This window comes from Pithys albifrons, chromosome 1, assembly GCF_047495875.1.
Source record: "Pithys albifrons albifrons isolate INPA30051 chromosome 1, PitAlb_v1, whole genome shotgun sequence".
NCBI lineage: Eukaryota > Metazoa > Chordata > Aves > Passeriformes > Thamnophilidae > Pithys > Pithys albifrons.
This window is the reverse complement of record NC_092458.1, coordinates 80,021,418-80,043,452: the sequence shown is the minus strand read 5'-3', so window position 1 is coordinate 80,043,452 and position 22,035 is coordinate 80,021,418. Positions and strand designations below refer to the sequence as shown.

Below are 22,035 nucleotides of genomic sequence, written 5' to 3'. Positions count from 1 at the left end.
TCTCTGGTTGAACCAGAGAACTGCCAGGTCATAGCATAATGTAGGCGTTAAATCCTTGCATTTTAAAACTTAAGAAACCAAATTTTTCTGGTGACCTTTTCAGTCGTGGAGCAAGCAGACTGTCTTCTGTCACCCACACATAAATTTACAGATGCAGATGAGTAAGGACTAGGCTTTGAGGTGAGACATAAGTTCCCACCATCCAGGGATTCCACCAACAAGCAAGAATGGGCATTTCCCCCAAATTCAGTATGCTTTGCTGCATTTAAGCTCACCATGCTCAAGGGGCTTGAAGCCTTTAGTTTAAAAACAACTTTAAATGTAGGAAAATCTGACTCAACCTTGATTTTCCTCTGCCTTTCTGAAGCTTGAGTCCTAAACCTGCCTGTGTGTCGGATTCCGGCAGCATCTCAGTAACTGGGAGATTACAAGGTTACAAAGAGAAACATGTTGAGGTGGTCAATTAGTGCTGTTGGTCTGTTGATGTTGAAGGAGGAGCCCTTATCTATTTTCACTGCTAAGCACGTAATGTATTCTGTTTTACTTGATAGTACAGAGGTTAACGTGGGATCAAAAATCCTTGGGAAGTGAAGTCCTACTCTGATTATATTTCCTTCCTGCACTGTGCAAATTCTTTCAAGACCCACACCGTCACTTTTAAAGTGCACTGCAGGGAGCCCCAAGAATGAACACAATTACGACAAAGTGTGACAAAGAAAAGAAAGATTATTTTGACAATATGAGAGCAATCAGCTTTCAGATAAATTAAATATAACTTGGCATACTCTTAGCGAATCCACTTTAAAAAAATCTAACTTTTGCCATAAATTGCAGCAAATACAGAAAATAACATCAATGTTTAAAGGAAGTCTTCCATGATCATGTAATAGAATCACAGGATCACAGAATGGTTTGGACTAGACCGACATTAAAGATCATAGATCAAACCCTCTTGCTATGGGCAGAGACACCTTCCACTAGACCAGGTTGCTCAGAGCTCCATCCAATCTGGTCTTGAACATTCGCAGGGATGGGGCACTTACAACTTCTCAGGGCAACTGTGCCAGTGCCTCACCATCCTGGCAGTCAGAAGCTTCTTATATCTAATCTAAACCTACTCTCTTTCATTTTAAAAACCATTGCTCCTCATACTATCGCTACATGCCCTTATAGAAAGTCCCCATCCTGCTCTGTTGTAGACTCCTTAAGGTACTGGAAGGTGCTATAAAGTCTCCCTGGATCCTTCTCTTCTCCAGGTGGGACAAACCCCAGCTATTTCAGCCTGGCTTCATAGGAGAGGTTCTCCAGCCATCTGAGCATCTCTGTGACCTCTTCTGGACTCTCTCTAACAGGTCCACATCCTTCTTATAAAGGGGGACTCAGAGCTGGACAAGGCACTCCAGGTGGGGTCTGACAAGAGCACAGTAGAGGGGTAGAATCACCTCCCTCAACCTGCTGGTCATGCTGCTTTGGATGCAGCCCAGGATACGGCTGCTTCCTGGGCTGCCAGTGCACATGCTTCCAGGTCATATAATGGTTCCACCAACATCCCCAAGACTTTCTTGCCAGGGCTGCTCTCAATCCATTCTTCACCTAGCCTGTTCTTGTGCTTGGGTTTGCCCTAACCCAAGCACTTGACCTTGCTGAACTAACTTCATGAGGCTCACATGGGCCCACCTCTGAACTGATGGGTGTGGCTTGACTTGCCAAAATGTTTGAATTAAGTGCCTGCACACAGTTCTCCAGAAACAACACCCAAACACAGCAAAACATAAGGAATATAAGAATTACAGTGGCAAAGCACAGAAGTCTTCACTCTGTGCAGACCTGTAGGGGAAGTTTTTGGCAAATGCAAACCAGCTCTCTTTCGGAAATGGACGCCCTGTTTTACTAGAGGATAAGGGTGCAAGCTTGATAACCCTGACACAGCCATTACACAGCAACATGAGACTGCATCTCAGTTACCTTACAGTGGCATAGAAAAGTCAATATAAATTATACAATAAAAATGTATTGTTTACCAATATAAATGATAAATGAACTAAACCACTAAAAAGAGGATTACTCCTCATAAAAAATGTCTCCAAGTCCCCAAGCACAGTTCACAGTGGATACTACTGTCCAAGGGTTTCATGATAGTCAGCATCATTTCCCCTCCAATTTACATCCTGGTATTCATTATTCTAAATAATTCTCCTCCCTCCTCCCTGTCTTTGGCATTTTTTGTTTGAGGTGGGGTTGTTTCTTGTGGCAGCAGCATAGACTTATACCAGATCAAAGGCGAACACATCCTCTTCTATTTCCTTCATCAGGTCAACCTCTTTCTTTTGGTTACTCCACCTCTTCCTTTGAGCTTCTCCTGGTAAATCAAGGAATTTCAACAGACTTAAATCTAAATCAACTCTGACAGCAGAGGAAAGCCTGACCTTCATAAATTGAGATTTTCTGTTAACTTCTGAAATTTTACCTCATGCCCATGGAAGTTTCTAGTGGTGTAAGAGCTACTGCATACGCATTTTCCTTAGTATAAACAAGGAAGAGAGAGAGATGACTGGAAATAAGGAATAAGGAACATTGACTGTTTTTCTAAGTAAAAAAATGGATGGAAGTCCTTTTTCCCTCCCATTGCAATGTACTAACTGTGGTACAGCCTCACAATGCCAACAGTGTCTATCCCATTCCCCAGCCTCCATGGAACCTCAGATCAGGACACCAGTATCTCCCGGTATGCCCAGAAGCCTATCTGTAGCAATCCATTCTCAATACATGGCTTGGAGAATGTCATATAAGCCTGTACTCCTGATTAAAATTTCTCTTTGTTCCTGCCTTCACCGGTGGTCCCTGTGTGTCCTTCGTGGGGGGCTCTCAGAGACCACATGGTCGGGGTGAGCATAGAGCACACACTTCTCCTAGGTTAATGAACTGATAATCCAGGACCAGGAGAAGTTCCATATCATTGCACATTCCTTCAGCACACAGCATTAACGAGGCTACAAGAAACCAACCCTCATAGATGGTGCCCCGTGTGAGGAGTTGACCAATCCGCATACCTATCTGTCCTACTCTCCCTATTTTCAGAAACACTTCACTGAAAGGGGAACAGAGAAGGGACAAGGATGAGGGTACATCATGCTGAAAAGACTTGCCTGGAAAAAGTGGGGTAAGGACAGGGGAATCCTTTGACCTACTTTACCAGCTCTCAGAAGTTCCACACAGGCTGAGCTATTTTTAGCAGCCCTGGTCTCCTCTGCACTAACTGCTTTCTCTTCACCTACTTCAACCACAGTCTTCCCCTCCTCATTCAATAATCTTGTCTCCTACCAAGGACTGTCTCCCATCTATACCTCCTGCCAATCTCTTCAGGGTCTCCTGACTACATGCAGTCTCCATGAGACTTTCCACACACAGCGCCTCTCCTTCAATCTACTACAAGAGCAGTCTGTTCGTGGTGGTTAACTAAACACATCATTAAACGCATTCATCCTCTCATACACTGACTTCAGCTGCCTCGGGAAGGAGCCTGAACCAGGCTGGTGGCAAGAAGAGAAGTCATGACAACCAGTGTTTTTACAAGAAGTAGACATTGCCTAAAGGGGTTTCAAAACAAATAATAATCCAAACCCCAATCTTTCCACTCAATTCTGGTCTCCAGTGTTTAATAGAAGAGGCAGTGCAGACAATTCCGTGATTAGGGACAACTCTATGGGATTTACACCTTTGTTCTAATTCCATTTTGTTTGGTCTTGAAGTGTCTAGAAATGGCAGGCAACTTTTCCTCCTGCTGTTCAGACTGCACAACACCATTAAAAAAAGTGCCACTCAGCAGAGCCAGACCTGCTGACAAGACAATTCTGTAGCTTGAGTGATGTTTCATTTGCTCATTTTTCATCAGAGACACAGATCATTATTCTGTCAGACTTAATTTTCACACCATCTGCATCCTGTTAGCTTTCATTCTCGAGGTTCAACTTGATCCCAACATGTTTGGCATTGTTCTGCAAGCAGTCAAGGATATTTATGCTCCTAGAAAAAAAGAGTGAACTTAGGCAAGTTTCTTCTGTCCTCATAACTTTCCTCCAATGGTGATACACCAACCTTTTCCAGTCCTGCTCTCAGGGGATGCCAAAAGCCTTTGAGGAGCAGCTGACAACTTTATACTTTCAAATATCAGTATGCTCATGAATTAGCCAGTGTCTCGATAGACTATGGTCTTATGCCACTGTAATAAACTATCCCTCACTATCACAGAAGAAACAAAAACCTGATTCCATGCTCTAAGATAAGTTTCCACTCTGCTTTGTCTTTGTGAAAAAATATAGTCTTTCAAAGACACTCTCACAACTAAAAGAGATCCATCCTCAGGCTTAAAACATACCTTTTAAACAGCATTGCACATGTTCAATCCTGTGCTGCATAAGGGCCCTCATGATATTAATTAAGTACATTTTACATTGAAAAAAAAGAGAAAAAAGGAAAAAAATCAAAATACTTCATGAACATTTCTTTGAAGAGGCCTTTGTATCCTTACTCTAAAGCAAAAAGGACTCTCAGACACAATCTGAAAGCTCATAGAGGTGGGAGAAGCATTTCCTAACGAAGTGGTGACTATCTGTTAATGGGATCAAAGGAAAACATTCCTCCTTCCTTCCCTCATTTAGTCTCAGAATGTTGCAAGCCCAGTTCTGTTACATTTCATGCTTTCCTTCTACCAAATCCCTGATGGGGATAAAGGATCTCTGGGCTTTCAAAAGCAAAAAAAACACTTCCAAAGCCTATGTTCCTTAGTACCTAGGGTAACCTGTCCTTCAGTAGAAGTCAGGAATGTTACAACTGCTGCTGAATGTAAGCAAACCTGCCCTCCCCATGCCTTGAGCAGCTTGTTCCTGCTTCAGCACATCCCCTTTCCCATGTCAGCACAGCTCCGGTTGCAGGTGGCAGTGAACTGGCTATTTGGATTACTGCGACTCTGGCCCAAAAAGGACTTGGATCTACCCAGATTTGTTCTTGAACCAGATCACTACACAGCTGCATGGACATCTCTGGAGGCAGTGGGAGGGGTGGTGGGAGGGAAGAGTGAAGGGATGCCAGGGATGGATTGCAGGAGACAGATTGAAAAGCTGTGCATGTGCAGCCATAGGATCTGAAGCTGTACAACGCTGCAAGAAAACGCCCTTAAGTCTGGATCACCCTCAAACATCACACCTTGTAAAAGACATATTGTTCTCTATGTTAAATGAATCTTGCTACCTTGGGACACCATTTCCAGTCACATCATTTGGCCTTGACAATGTGTATACACCTGAGTCCCTTACAACCATTCCAGAACTTATGAAGTCAAACAGAGCAGTAGATTTTTGTAACAAAACTGCAAACACAAGACCCTGAGACACAAATTAAGGAGGAGCATAATCTGACAAGCACCCAAGAAGTGAGCATATTTGCTTACCCTAGTTCTATACTCCTCCTATCACTGCTGCAGAAAGGATCCATGCCTAGGAAGATTTCTCTTTGGACATGGTTACTCTTCTCTTGTGCTTATTTAATGTGATTTGATCACAGAAGACAGATTTTGACAGGGTCCTTAATCATAGCTGTGACAGAGGTGCTACTGCTTGGTACTTCAAGCTGTACTTACAAATTACACAAAAAAGTATATTTTTATTTCAAAAGTTCAAAATACAAAATGAAACTACTTTAGCCTGAAGGTTGCAATGCTTATTGCATGGCTTTGATTAAACAAATATTGCTAACTCACGAGGGAGCTGCCTGAAAAACAAGATAGGAAAAATGTAGTCAACATAGACACCTTCCAGCAAAAACTTCAGAGCTCTTAGGCAACAGTGCCTTAATGTAATTTTTATTAATTTTATGGTTTCACCTCTATTTCAGTCATTCTAAACCCCTTGAGAGGCTTCATCACATAGGAGAAAGTCTGAGGCCAAAGGAAAAAAAATCCTGCCTTAAGTCTACAGAAGCAACTAGTGAAGAGAAAAGCAGTAAGAGTTTGGGGAAGGCACAGATGGGAACTTGCTGAGTCCTCACAAACTCTGCCTGACCCACCAGAAGAAGTGGGGAGAGTGTGGGTATCATAGATAAGCTGAGAAGAGTTGGATGCTTGCAAATGGTTTTGTCCTAGTAGCTCTTTTCTACTGGTAAACAGAGAAAGCCTACACTTTTAGACTGCTGGCTGGGTAGTTTTCTGAGAGAAAAGAACAGCAGGTGTCTGATTCCATTTGGGGTAGACAAATCTGCTGGCAGGGAGGATGCTGGAACCTTGACTTGTGAGAGGAACTCTGAAGACCAGCCACATAAAAGTGCAGGTAACAGGTCCCCCCTTAAGGGTTTGTTTGTAAAGGTTAAGAAAGGTAAAAGAGGCATTGAATCCTGAAATTACAATAGCAGTATCTGGCAAACAAAATATGCAGCCATGCAAGCACTGATAAACATATTCTGATGAGAGAAGCCCTGCTGGACATCAGTGGACTGGTTTTGGATGGTGTTACAAGAGCTGCTTTGTAAGCAAGTTACTTGCACTTCAGTCTTTCCAAGCTCAACCTTCAAATATAAAGCCAAGCACTAATGGGACAGAGAAAGATCTCGACTTGGGGAAGAAGTTAATTGTGTCCACAGGTCACTAATTGCTGCTGCTGAGGCCACAACAGCCTGCACCATATTCTGTAGACTTCCCTCTGCACCATAGGCTGTGCTATATGGGCATTTCCACCCATGTTGGAGCACCATGTGGGCTTTTAAAACAGATATCCCATCTCTCCTGCCTGATTAACAGCATTAAATGTGGCGGTTTGGATAAAAAGGTAATTGCTACAGCAAACACTCAAATCAGCTCACTGTCACCCAAAGAGTCGATCTGGGAGATGTGGCAGTCCCGAGGACAAAAGACATTGATTCCAGGGAGAGAATGACCCTAACCCAACAGGACAGAGTTCACAGCAGGACACGTAGTGAGGAGAAATGCTATGCCCAATTCTAGAGTGGAACATATCTACTGGAGTAATTGTCTCAAACAAAAGATTCACAGGGAGATGGCAAAATGAATTACAGTGACCAGACCACTCTGATAATGCCAAAAAATCGAGGGCATGCTGGGATGCGTTAGAAGAACTAAACTGACCACTCTGACCTCTTCAACACTGCCAGTCCTCTATGGCAAAGCAGTGCTCACTCTTCTTTTGTGGATTTCAGGAGAATTGTAGCCAAACAGGACACTCCAGAGTGGAAACACCAGGACAGAGCAGCACAAACTACAGGCAAGAAAACCACCAGACTGAACATAATCCCACTCTTCTACTGTGAAAAACCTACTGAAGAGAGGGAGATGTTGGCAAAGAACATTTAGGTTATATACGAAGGGAAAAACACTTTCTGTTTATATGAGAGTACTGGGATGGTCTATGTAGGGCAGCCTTATTGCGGATTCAAAATAAAATATAATCAGTTAGTGAACAGGATTAAATGACAAGGCTTCCTGTGATGGCAGTGCAAAACTGAATGGCTTGGACATCCTCTCCAGTTCCAGGTGCTATGTTCTTCCTAAAACACCAATGAAGTATATTTTACACATAAGTGTCATTTTGTTTTAAAACTTTCTGATTCACATAAAAATAGGTTAGAAGGATCAGCTTTTCAGACTGCCAGTGCACCTTAGGATAACAAGCATGGGAAGAGCTAAAAATTCAAACTTAGATCTTAATTCCTGAGCTCCCCAAATCTGCAGGTCCTAATGATTCTAGCAGAAAGTGTTGGCATCCTCCCTCGAACTGTGTATCTTGCAGGCCAACTCCTGAAGTATGTAATATGCTTCAGGAGAAAAAATATATACTCTCTGACAATGAGAGTCAGATTTGGGGAAAAAGGCACATATTAATGCTTTCCATTTTAATCTAATCACTTTACACTAAAGTAAACAACAAATAACACAGAGGAAAAAGGACACCACGCATCAGACCAATGTGGTCAAGCGAATGCCATTTATTACACACTGCACATGGTTTATATAGGGTTAAAGCTACGTTCTATTGGCTAAATTGAACTCACACCATCTAACTGCAAATCCCAGTTGGTTATAATCCATATCTCACAAGTCCAGTGTTTTGGTGAACTCATCCTGACTGTTTTCAGGAACATCTCCGGTGTTATGTGGGAAACCTGAGGAGCTCTCATGAGAAACTTCTGGGGACTTGCTAAGAACTCCTGGGGAGTGATTTCTCCTTTAATGATCAACAGCAGCTGTGGCCTTGATTATTCTTAGCTGCTTTCAGTGTCACAGGGTCTATATAGATCTGAATTGCTCACCTTTAATTTTTCTGTACCATCATTACATGATATAACAGCTCTTTTCACAACAAAAACATTCTTCTGCTAAAACAACCTTGATTAAAACCAAATTTGGAGATAAGCTGAAATTCACTCTGGATCTTCAGGGAAACAAACTCCTCACCAGAGGAAGTCCAGTGTACTAAAGGCATGATCATTTGCCCTTTCCTGCAGAAGCTATGGACTGGAATCCAGAAAAACCCCAGCCCAAATTCAGCAGCAAAACTGTCAGACTAAGAGAACAGATGTTCTTATCACACTGGTAAAATACTGTGGATTTAAAACATGAGAAAGATGTGAGGTACAGGAAGGGAAATTCTCCAACAGCAACAACTGTAGAAAGCGTTTAGTATGTGGAAAGACATTCCCACTTTCCTGAAGATAACAATGAATGGAAAACAAAAGAAGCAAAGCTCCCAAATACTGTTTTAACTAACTACAAGGTAAAGGCAACCTGGAGGCAACCTCCATATAAAGAGTTAATTCCTTCTCCGGTTTTCTTATATACACTGAGAAGGTGGCGGGGATATGATCAAGGCTTGATTAGTTCACCACTGCCCAGCAGATCCAGAAATTGCATATCAGGGCACAGAATGCAATTGCCTGGGGAAAAATCAAGCCAAAAGGCAATTCTGAGCAGCAGCTCATGTGAAGGAATGCAATGGCTTTACTATAAATTTTGATGACAAGCAGGAGGCAAGCATGTTTGCCAAGACTATCCCTAATATGTTATTCATTATCTGTCTACACAGTCCCCTTCAAGATCTGCCTCAGCATTCCCCTGTGATACTGAGCCAGTTAGTAGAACTAGTCTACCTACAACACTATTCTCACCTACAACACTACTCTCAGATGAAACTGCAGACAAACCTCGTGCTTGTAAAATGCTTTGAAAATGGTATAAGCTAAAATGTTTATCTGCCAACTGGTACATTTCAAGGACAAAAAAGTAAAAGGCTTGCAAAGAAAACTGGACCTTAACACTGAATTTTCAGGCTAGGACTAATATGTATTCCAGAATGCTAACAAGGGCCTTATCTAAGCAGTAATTATTAAAAAGAATTATGCAGAGTAGGGTCTTCCAGCATGGTACAGAGTGTTTAATGTTGCATGAATTCACACAGTGACTGTTCTGAGCAGAGAGTAAGGCACTGATGCAGAGCATCATGTCCTACCAAAGTGATTCTTGTGGGGTGGTTTGTGGAAATGCATACAAAAGTTCAAAACCAGCACAATGTATCCAAAGCCCAACAATTACTTGAACACCAGCACTGTAGAAGGTGCTCAGTGCTCCTGAGACAGCATGGGGATGAGTGCAGCCATCAGTTCAGTGAGCTGTTTGGAGCTAAGCTGCACAGACTGTACAGTACTCTTTGAGAACAAAACCACACTGCTAGCTGTTTAGAGGAAGAAGGCAGAGCTATTCTCCCCTCCCCAGCTCATCATCAACAGTACACACACAATGTTACTTGCTGGTCCATTTTGTGATGAGGGATTGAGTTTTAGATGTTTTGGGCCACCCACATAAAGAGGGATTGTTGACACAAAAGAAATATTCACATGAAATTAAAAAAGTGTCAAGCACACTCTCTTAACTCACCGTGGTCTCCTGAAAGCCAAACCATACTGCTGACAAGCCAGGCCAACTGTTGGGGTGTAAACGATGGGCATGAATCTCTCAATATCAGAGGTGAGCACTCGGTAAAAAAGCTTCTCATTCCTGTCTTGCAATGTCATAAGAATAATATACCTTAAAAGAAAAAAATAAAATCATTACATATCAGTATTTATGGTTGTTAACAGTTTCACAAAAAACAGTCGTTGGCTCACTCAGTATGTACTCAGGTCTCCCCCTGGCACTCCTTGGTGCTACATCATGAGCAGATGGAGCAAAATTTCCCAGGTGGCCTGGCCACCTCCACCATCCTCTCCAACAGCTCACAAAGACTCAGTAGGGCTGGAAGTCAGGCCCATGCATAACCTCAGAATTTTGGAATTTGCATCAAAAGGCATCATACACAGCCAACAATATTTAACTCGCAGGATCAATGCAGGCATTTGTGATGCAGAAAAGCCAATGCAATTGCTCTAGAGGGTAACAGTCCTGCTGTCTCAGATCCCAGACCAATGGCAGCTGAGAGATGGAGATGCAAACCCTACTATCCATCACACCAGGAATCAAACTCCATCTTTGATTGATAACCCTGATAAATGATACTGAATGCAATGGAAGCTCAGGAATAGGAAGATTAGTCAATATGTATCACGGTTTCAATTTTTAAAATTTTTTTCCAACCCATTGACAGTTTAACTTTTGTTCTTCCATCCAATATTTTAGTGAGTGTATTGATGATTGTACAGATAGGTAAATGCAATACCTGTGTTCACCCTCCAGTGCTCTGGGACAGGAACTGCTTTATTGTTGGGTACTGGTACCTCAAGTATACCAGAGCTCTCCACTAATGCAGTGGTTAAAAAAAAGTAGTATCATTGGACCTGTTGGAGCAGGTGCAGAGGAGGGTTACGAAGATGATCAAAAGGCTGGAGCACCTCTCTTATGAAGAAAGGCTGAGAGAGTTTGGTTTGCTCAGCCTGGAGAAGAAAAGGCTCTACGGAGCCCTTATAGCAGCCTTCCAGTTTTTAAAGGGGGCCTAAAGAAAAGGTGAGGAGGGACTTTTTAGCAGGGCCTGCAGTGACAGGACAAGGACTAATGGTTTCAAACTGAAATAGGGTAAGTTTAGATTAGGTATTACAAAGAAATTCTTGATTGTGAGCATGGTGAAGCACTTGCACAGGCTGCCCAGAGAAGCTGTGGATGCCCTATCTCTGGAAATGTTCAAGGCCAGGCTGGAGATGGGGCTTTGAACAATCTGGTCTAGTAAAAGATGTCCCTGCCCATGGCAGGGGGGTTGGAACTAGATGATTTTTAAGGTCCATTCCAACACAAACCATTCTGTGATTCTGCTTTGGGACTGGGAAGGCAGGCAACTGAGATGAAGGTGGACTAGCCAGAACAAATACTCCTCATGCTGGAGAGTAGGGACAGCTGGAAAAAAAATTTTTCTGAGGAAAACATATGCCTTGAAGCAGGAGCCTCAAGTCTTCCTTGAGGCTTTAAGAAATTGAAAAATAAGAGGGAGGGAGAAGGAAATAAGATGTTTTTGACATACTTGTCTAGATCATTAGATTTGTTTTCAAAGTTTTTCATCACACGGAGGACTTGAACATCTTGGCTCAGGAAACAAGGAGGAAGGAGGCCATGAATTCCCAGCTGCAGCCTTTCTTTAAGTGTAAAAGCCATTCCCTGGGAAGGAAAAAGAAAGGCACATTCAAATGGCATGATACACATTATCAGATAGGATATCCAAGAAGAAAGCAAGCAACAGCATGTAGCACCTGAGGGTCTGAAGCAGTCCTGCCCTGCAGGGACTGTAGGGCTCAGACCATCCAGACCCTACAGATTCTGGATTAGCAGTACCAACACCACCAGGGCCTTGATGACTCATACTCTTTTGCCATTCGAATTTGGTTTATCTTTATAGTGTATACAACTTTATAGTATAAGCACTCTAAGAGTCTTTCACTTTATGCTCTTCTTATAATACTTCATGAGTTCACAACTACCTACTAGTTTCCATGACCTTCCTGGAAGCCCAGCAATCATACTCCTTTATAAATCATATAACATGTTTAGAATCATAGAATCATTTAGTTTGGAAAAGACCTTTAAGATCATCAAGTCCAACTGCTTTATGATTGCCTTGTCATCTTTGTGTAACACGATATTTAAGAGTCTCCTTTTCTGCAGGCTAAATAAGCCCAGCTCCCTCAATTGTTCCTCACAGGATTTGTGTTCCGGATTCCTCCCCAGCTCCATTGCCCTTCACTGGACACACTCCAGCACTTCAATGTCTTTCTTATAGTGAGAGGCCCAAAACCGAACACAGGATTCGAGGTGTGGCCTCACCAGTGCCAAATAGAGGGGGATCATTACTGTCCCAGTTCTGCTGGCCACAATATTGCTGATACAGGCCAGGATGCCATTGGCCTTGCAGGACCCAGCACTTTGCTGTGTTGAACCTCATGCAATTCGCCTTGGCCCAACAATCCAGCCAGTGCAGATCCCCCTGCAGAGCCTTACAACCTTCCAGCAGATTGACACTCCTTAACAAACATAATGACAGTATCCCTGACTCCCTTGTCTAGACCAGTGACGAAGATGTTAAACAGGACTGGCTCCAGTCCTGAGCCTTGGGGAGTACCACTTGTGAATGGCCACTAACTGGATGCAACTCCATTCAGCATCACTCTCGGCCCAGCACTCCAGTCAGTTTTTTACCCAGCAAACACTGCATCCATCCAAGCCGTGAGCAGCCAGTTTCTCCAGGAGAATGCTGTGGGAAACAGTGTCCAAGGCTTTACTAAAGTCAAGGTAGATGACATTCACAGCTTTTCCCTCATGCACTAAGCAGGTTACCCTGTCACAGCAGGAGAACAGGCAGGCCAAGCAGGACCTTCCTTTCACAAACCCAGGCTGGCTGGGCCTGATCCCCTGGTTGTCCTGCACGAGTTGCATTATGATTCTCAAGACAATCTAGTCCATGACCTTCCCCAGCACTGAGGTCAGGCTGAGAGGTCTGTAATTTTCCAGATCCTCCTTACAGCCCTTTTTGAGGATGGGTATCATATTTGCTAACTCCAGATAGCAAAGATTTAGATTTGGATGCTGAATAGTATACCCAACTCATCAACTTTATGTACCTTATAGTTTGCCACCAGACACAATATGTATTAATGGCAAATTAGCAGTGCAGAAGACAGCTATGACATGTAGGATGCTTTCTCAGTGCTAACTTTTTTGTTTTTTAATTTTAATAAAAGTGGCACATAACGTGCCACAAGTCTTACTAATAGCTGACACTGGTCCACAGCTGGAGCTCAAATGCTAGGTTTTGTAGGATAACCCTGCTCTTATAGGACAGTTTCATCCTTCCTGAGCAGAAGCCTGAGCATGTCCTACTCCTGTGCATGCAGGGCCTGATGCTCCAGATGACCAGCAGTGCCCTATGCTGTACTCAGCCCAGTGAACAGTAATGGTAAATGCATTCTGCATTCTGTGAAGAAGATTGTAAAAGTTCTTAATTATGGTATTTCTGCTATGCTGATAGCAGATTAGCCAGCAGCATAGAAGAAAACATTTTCAGGAATGTCTAAGGAGCTTAAATCCTAATGAAAACTTCACCCATAACTATCCAACTGATTCCTATCTGGAGAAACAGTTGGCAGTAAAATATTCAAAACCTGTAATTATTAAACTACATCTACTCAAGCACACAGACACATGCTTGGCAAAATATTAATGAGCAGATTTACAGCTGCATAGTTGTTAAACTGCTATTTTCTACCATGGATTTAATAATTTTTCTATGACAAAGAAATATTACTATTATTACACAAGAAAAAGCTGAGGACATATCTCAATGAACTTGGTTCACCCTCTCCTCCTGTTGCTTGTTCCTGTCCCTGTGCCATCCCAGTTGTGCCAGCATGAACATGTGTGCAGTCACATGGTTAATCAGCAAGAGGAAGTACCTGACTTAAAAATAACCACATCACTTGATCTCAGAGCAGCTTCCCTGGATGATACATCATAGATAGCCCTACAGACATTGACAAACCTGGACGCAGTCACTGGGAACACAGCCATGGGACTGAACCCCTAGAAGAGACAAGTAAGTGGTGTAGATGCTGGTGAAAAGGTTTGTCAAACTATCAGCAATGCCAAGGCACCTGAGCCAGGACAGAGGAAAGGACTGAAACTGATTCTCCTGTTTGCCAGATCCGTGCTTTGTACATAGTGGGATGCTCCTTTCATGAGTAAAATGTGCACTAGTTCAAATTAAATGAAAAATAGAAAGTCTTCATATATTTCAGAGAAGGTATTCAGCTTCCAGGACATCTGAGAAGAAAACAATCTTTATTTCATATGCATTTTCATAACTTTTTTTTTTCTGCTCTGTATCTGGACAGAGTCAAGTATATTCAAAAATCTTTGCTGTAAGAATATGACAGAGAGAAACTGCTCCTCTTCCAGCCAGCAGATAAGGAGTCATCTGGGAGGCAGGAGGTCAGGATTTTGTTGTCAAACCCAGAAAGAGCATTGAGGTCTCCATGGTTGTTGTCGAATGTTGTACCCAGGACATGGCTGGTTCTGCTGAAGTGCCTGACACTTCTGAGCCAAATTTCCTTCTTGGACATAAGAAACCTCCCAAATGAATGTCATAGCAGAACTGGCACATTTCCACAAGATAAAGTTTGAGATTTTATGAATCATCATTTCTGAAGTGAAAAAAAAAGGTAACACATACTCATCAGAAAACTTGTAATCATCTGCATTCTCCAGGCTGGAGACTTCTGAAATACTGGACTAATAACACTGGACATCAGCTCTGCATCAGTATTTGGCTTTACACTGCCAATATTGTATCATGGCAGGAAAAACAGAGCTACTGTGAATGTCAAAGTTTATCTGCAAAGAATCGTGAAAAAAAAAGGATACAATTTCAAGTCATTTACTTTCTGTGACCTTTGAACATGGGGGACAAATAAAGGGAGACAGAAATATTTGGCAGCAAATACTCCACTTACTTCTCCAGAGAGAGTCACAGTACAGGCTGGCTGATCAGGGACCCCCTCTCACCCTCTAGAACAGAAATGAAGTTCAGCAAACACAGTAAACCAGCAGTGGTGACTCTGCTGAAAGAGACAGAAAAGGCAGAAACACTGTATCCTATGCACTGCTGTATCCAACCACAGAAAATCTTCCTGTGGTATTTTTTTCAATAGAAAACAAAAGCTTTTCAGTGATTTTCAATCCACTAAAAGAGTGAAGTTTCAGTATTTCATCAAATGATCATGCACCCAGTACAAGAAAAAATTTATGTAATTCAGATCATTACTATTAAAAATAATACCATGATAACTCACAGAAACAGCAGTCTGCATGGCCACTATAGTAATCCACTCTTTTGTTTTCTGGTGGGTTGGGCTCAGCCTGAATGATATTTCCAATCATCCCACAAGACCAGGAGAAATCAGCTTCCTTTTACTGAGGGGCAGTGAAAAACCTGTAATGGCATTTCCCAGAAGACCTTACAGGAGCCTTCCAGTACCTAAACGGGTTACAAGAAAGCTGAGAGGGACTTTTGATGAGGGCATGTCAAACAGATAGGGAAAAGAGGAATGGCTTCAAACTGAAAGAGAGCAGGTTTAGATTAGATATTACGAAGAAACTCTTTACTCAGAGGGTGGGCTGCATTGGTAGAGGTTGCCCACAGAAGTCATGGCTGCCCCATCCCTGGAAGTGTTTAAGGCCACATCCTGGTTGGATGGGGCTCTGAGCAACCTGGTCTAGCAGAAGCTGTTCCTGCCCATGGCAGGGGGGTTGGAATGGGATGATCTTTAAAGTTCCCTTCCAACCCAAACCATCCTATGAGTCTATGATTCTATGAATTGCAGCCTCCATGAAGATGAAGCACTTGTAGTTGAGCACTTGCCCTTCAGTTCCCCATGGGCTTTACCCACCCACCCCCTTTTTGCAGAGGAGATCACTAGACTGCAAATATGTTCAGCCCATTCACAATGTGCTGGAAAACCTCTTGATGTGGTATTGGAAATTAATATAATTATGTATAAGATTGAAGAGGATCAAAATGGAGCATTTTGTGCACACCTTGGGCACAACTCTGCAGCGTGCTTAATTTCTAGTTTCTAGGTCTGCACTATGCCAAATACAACCTTCAGTGCCAACTCCCTAATTCAAGACACAGAAAATGCAAGGCCTTGAATTTGAAGCAATTTGGAGACCTATGTGCATGAATGCATGTTCTTGGAGGTTGATAGCAGTTTAAACTGCTTAAACACAACCACAATTGTGCAGTTAACAGTCCAAGTGTAAGCATGGCAATAGTAACACACAAGATCATTAACTCACTGTGGTTCTGCATTTATTGCATCTGAACGAGCTATACCAGTAATGAGCATCTTCATACAGGAACAATTGCAAACATGTTATGAGGAAGTCACTGCCTTCACAGCCAGTTAAATCTCCAAAACACTCTTTAGCACAGAGCTGGTCCATTATACAGTGGCTCTGTGGCAGGGTTGGGAGTGGTACAGAAATTGCCGGCTCTAACATTAAGGTTGATTTCTGAAGTTTCTGTGAAGGCCCTGGAGTAGGACCCCTGGGTGAAGTGGTTATATTCAGTGAAACAGCACAGCGTGAAATGAATTTGGAGACACAGTCTGGCCCAGATCAAAAGCTGGAATTCATTGAGGTATTGCTATGTTTAAGATTAAAGCTGTTGGGCTTGGATTTTTTTTTTAAGACTGCCTGAAAGCCATATTGTACCACTCTTTTTTCTGGTCTTGAAAGGTTTAATGACTAGATGATGAGCTACAGCCCTGCAGAGCTAAAGCCAGGTGCTCCAATTCAATTTTAAATGCATTGGAAATGAGTTGGCATGGAGAGGGCAGATGCTATGTCACTACCCAAAAACAAAGGCAAAAATATCAGCTGCCCACAAGGCTTCACGCTACAGAGCGGATAAGGGAGAGGTTTTGCCCTGAAAAAGGCTTACTGCAAAGAACCTCAGATGCTTCTGTTTTCTTATCACTGACAGCACCAAGTCAGTTATGTGGCAGGTGCCTCCTTGCAGCTCAAGCCATAAAAGTCACTTATTTCAGAAACTGAAGGGTGAAGCCAATTCACAGATAACGATTAGTTTTATCACCACCTGCACTCTCCAGCAGTGAGAAGAGGGTGTTTCATTAAGAGCTGAATACAAACAGGAGGGAAGCTAGCATGGCCTGGGTTTATAATTTACTTATTATAGATCATTCTTCTGCAGGTGGGAACAAAGACACAAAAGTCAGTTCCTACGGTATCAGAAAACTGTTTTTAAGGTAATGGGTGCTTAATCAAGGGCTGAATTATGCCTTAGTTAATGCAGAAAATCCAGATCCACAGTGGCTCGGACAGTCTCTGTCTCCTCCAAATCTTTAAAGAGCAATGCCTTGGCTTACTGCATTTATTCATACCCCTGTGCTCTAGAGAATGAGCAGCAGCCATAGTACAGGGAGGGCTGTGGGACGTGGATGGCCAGAACAAGGAGGTTATGCAGTTTGTACAGTCCCAGACCATTGCCCTCTGTGATGCTGGAACTCCAGCTGCAGTTCTTAGCCAACCTTTGGGACCACATCCCTCGTCCACTCAACTGAAATCTGGCCTGGCAGTCTCTGAGCTGAGTAAACAAGCAAATATCTCCAACTGGAAACAGTCCCTGAAACTGGGAAATTCCAAGTCTAGTAAGAGCAGAGTACTGGAAGGGCACACATGGGAAATACAGACACACCAGGATCACCACTGCAGACTGCAAAAGCAGGCACAGTTAATCTACTTCTCCTCTATAATCAGCACGTTAACAGCTAGGCTAGGGAAGATCTAACAGTCAGCAAACTTAATAAACTTACGCCATACAGATTTTTCCTGTAATGTGTTCTCCAGAGATAATTGCATCTGTCCAATCTTATGGTTGGGATGTACTTTGACTATCGACAAGCAAAAGTTCCTCCTATAAGGGATCAGCACCAGAAGCTAAACTGCACTCCCCAGAAGAGGTTGGGGAGCAGAGAGCAATAGCAGAAAACATCCATTTTCTACATGAAGAAAGATTTTTCTACAAAGATTAGATCCTACTTGGCCTCCTTGGCTCCAGAGGACTTGATAACCCTCTTCACAGTGCTCCTTCTCAGCTACTCAAGCTTCTCTTGCTGGTGTGGAAGAACTGACACAGGGCCTGTCCTGCATTGCATCCTACCCTGGAAAAGCTGTATTGAAAATATTTGCATCAAAAGAGGGGAGGAGGGACATTGGAGGGGCAATCCTTTATTTTCTCATTTTAAATGTCTTAGTTTCATATTACACAGTGTCTATTCACCTTTCTGAGTTCCCAGTCAATAGCTGAAAGATCCCACACTCTTGGCCACCCCCTTTGTTACAAAGTGATATAATAGTGGATAATAATAATAATCCTTTCATATCATCCTTCCTTTCACTCACACAGAGTCTGGGAAGACTATGAAAACCTCCAAGACAAAGATAATTAAGCAACTCAACTTCATGCTTGTTTTAGTTCCTGGGGAACCATCTTTAATGAGGTCCACTAATTCAATTACAATGTAAGTTGTCCCTACTATTAATGAGGCTTTACCAGTAATTTTGGTTTGTGCAAGTAACTTCTTTTCCCTGGATCACAGGGACATTTTTCCATTCTTCTTCTTAGTGACTTTTGATTTACACCAATGTAAGACTGAGCAGAACTGGAACGTGACACAGCCCCTGTGCCAGAGGGGCCTGATCCTGCAGAGTTTATTTCACAAAAGTGAATGCTTTCATGATGAGGACATCTCTGATGGGCCTGTGACAGGCAAGATGTGACAGGGTCCCAGGCAAGAAGTAGCAAAGTCATACTGTTCCCACATGTTATAGGAGGCTTACTTTAACAAATAAAACTCATAAGACAAATGTCCTCAGGGAGATATTCATTAACCCATAGGAAGAACTGCAGCGCTGAACTTCTCAAGCCCTGCACTGTGAGCTCAGACTGCAGGGGTACAGCTCTGTATCAAATTTAGTGCAGAATTCATCATGATTTCCCACAGTTTGTCATCCTCCAGGGCTGCAATTTGTACTCCATATAAAAAATAAATCTATATGCTGGAGACTGTATGTGTTTTGTTTGCAAACAAGATTCTGCTGCACTGAGAAAAACAGATTTTTTTAAAGATGAACTAGACAAACTTCCCAGAAGAACAGCTCGTTTGGCAGATTGGCTTTGTGAAGGATCTACAAACTTTGCAGAGGGTTAAAAATAGCATCATTGCTCTATTAACAGGAAAGGTGAAGACTGATAGTTAATGCCAAATAAGAGGTGAAAAGATACAGCTGCATATTTTTGAAAAAACTCAAATTCAATGCTTTGCTTCTTCCCATAAAAGCAATATTAAGATCCTCATAGAGTTCTAGCCATGCTAATGGGAATATTTCTTTGGCTCTATAGAGAAACAGCTGAGCCTGATGTTTCTTTTGATTTTGACCAAATTCACAAATGACTTTACATGCACAAAGTGTCTAAATAATAAGCTTCAGTGTCTTTTGGTAAAGGAGAAGAGTAAAATCAGTGCATAGAGAACAGGACTGCCATACTACAGGAAAATTAGTTGTCATAGGAAAAAACCCCAGAGAAATCCTGAGAAATTAATAGGAGCAATAGTGCAGAACAGAATCCCAGATGGGGTGGGACACATAGTGCATATGTACATGCAAACAACTAAGTAAAAGACTGTTCCTGCCTGGATGAAGCACTTGCTGGTGTCCTTCTCACATACAGGAAAATACCTGTAGAGAAGGGAGGCCTCATGGAGCAAGCAGCAATGAGGACATCAAGTTCTGGGCTACAGGAAAGCACATGGGCAGACTCCTGAGGCAAACTCCAAATTCTTAGCCTTATCAAAATTATCCCATGTGAATCTGACACACAGATTTTGGTGAATTGGCCCTGCCAACTCCAAAGAAAATGAAGACTCCTCGCTCTCTCTTCTACACTATTCCCAGTCTACCCAGGTAATTCCATATCAGTTTTAGAGCTACAACTGTCACACCTTTTCATGACAATTGGTGAGCCAGTCCTGGATAGAAATGAGAAGCTTGCAGTCCACATGGCTATGCCTTAGTTGCAAGGGATGTTATTCTTTTATCTCATGAGGAAAAGGGGTAGGGTAAAGTAAGTTTCTGCAGGAGTTTTGCCAAGCACAAAACACAGTATTTCTGCAAGACTATGGCAGTTTTTTTTCTGTCATGTTGCAAACACACATTTCACTATGATGTTGCCACTAGACAGGAAGAATTCAGCATAAATTAGAATGCTTGCATTCCTAAGCCTATGAAAACCAGCCTCCATCATCAATTTGAACAAGCAAGTATGTCTGAGAAGAAAGATCAAGGCAATTTTAAGGTTTCAATGTGATCCAAAACATTAAGAGAACACAGTTTTAAAAGCCAATTTTACAATGTCTGGAAACTTTTCCCATTGTACATGCAGCTGATCATGTGAATTGTGGTTGCATATAATTTGGGTTTGGTGCTATAGAGAGCACTAATTTCCTTTTGAGGTTCCAGCAAATTACATAAAATGAGGCTTGTGCACTTACTGCTTGCACGCAAAGCTGTACCACGCTGTGGGTTCGGAGGATGGGAGTCTTTCTGCAATTTGCATCTCGTTTGCTATTGCCACCCCAGAAAATGGGGTTGCTCCAAATGTAGGCTGGAGCTGGATTACAGTTCACGGATTATCGCTGATGGCTGTCTTTGGTTACACATGACTAAAAAGTATGGCCTAATCCATAGAACTAGCTGTTTCACAAGAAATTGGTTTGGATGGAAGCTTAAGCTCAATGAAACCAAGAATAGTTTTGTTACTGACTCTACCAGAGATGTTTTCTCCACCGTACCATTTCTATGTCCTTGTTTGCTGCTTCTGCCGAGGCTCTCTAGAAACAAATCAGCAGCAGCAGCTTCTTGAACAGTACCAGATGCTCTTTGCACATCCTCATCAAATCCAGGACAAGCAGGCTTGGCTCCTGAACCACAATTTTGATAGCTATTCAAGGAGATCTAACATATGCCTGCTTCAAAGCATTTGAGATGTTAACAAAATATTCAGATACTCTCTCAGATAAAGGATTCCAGAGAAAGGTAATGTTTTCTTAAAAAAAAATTAGCAACGCAAGAAATAAACAAGGCTCTAAATAAGAAATCTGTCATCATAGTAAAACAAACATGCTAGAAGCACCACTAAACTCTTCTCCAATGAGAACTTGAAGGCAACTAAACATGCAGATCAACACAGAACATCCTGCAGGAAATCTGTGAGATCCTCCATTTCCCCTTTGAGTAATTTGCACAACTTCTGTTTTTTCCCACTTGCTATTTCTGCAGTCCATCTGCATGGTGACGTCCCTGATGGACTTCAACCCAGGCAGCTTATGCTGGGGCTCAGCAGAGAAACTGGCATTGTAACACACCAGCTGAGAGGCATACAGCACTCTTGAGGGTGTCCAGATTCCCTTTGGAAGGCTAGAGGAGATCTTTGTGCTGTGCTCATCTGGCAGCTCACCTTAAGAGTTTAGATCTGCTTTGCACCATTTTTCTTCCCACTTCTCAGCCTTCCACATACTCAGCCCGTTGGTTTTGACTCTCAAGGCATTAGCAACTTGCCTCCCTCTCTTTACCTCCAGCATTTCTACAGCCGTTTTTCATAAAACCCTTTTTTAACAGACAGGTAGCTAAAGCTGTGTACACACACAAATATACACACACACACTCACACTCAATGTATGTCCTTTTCCAATCCAGCCTCCAGCCTCCTAACATGATTCCCATGCTGACCTGGGGGGCTGTCATTTTGCCAAACACGTGTTTTTCCTAAGCACATGTGGATCAGTCATGTTACTGTCCAAACTACTTTTGGCACCACCAGGAGAGCAACCAGCCTACTGTGACTGCCCTCTGACCTGCCCTGTTGTTTGAATCCTTTACTTCAAACTTGTTCTTCCTTTTTAATGCAGAGAGGATAAAAGGAA

General features: G+C 42.5%; 1 protein-coding gene across 2 annotated transcripts in view; it reads right to left on the bottom strand.

The window, feature by feature from the left end:
• Window positions 1–22,035, bottom strand: part of ME3 (malic enzyme 3) — a 121,652-nt gene that overhangs the window by 44,768 nt on the left and 54,849 nt on the right. For both annotated transcript variants that reach the window (XM_071556202.1, XM_071556210.1), the window contains exons 2-3: window positions 11,505–11,638; window positions 9,935–10,084 (exon numbers count right to left, since the gene is read on the bottom strand). In XM_071556202.1, coding sequence (XP_071412303.1) covers window positions 9,935–10,084; window positions 11,505–11,638 — 284 coding nt within the window. The remainder of the gene's footprint in view (window positions 1–9,934; window positions 10,085–11,504; window positions 11,639–22,035) is intronic.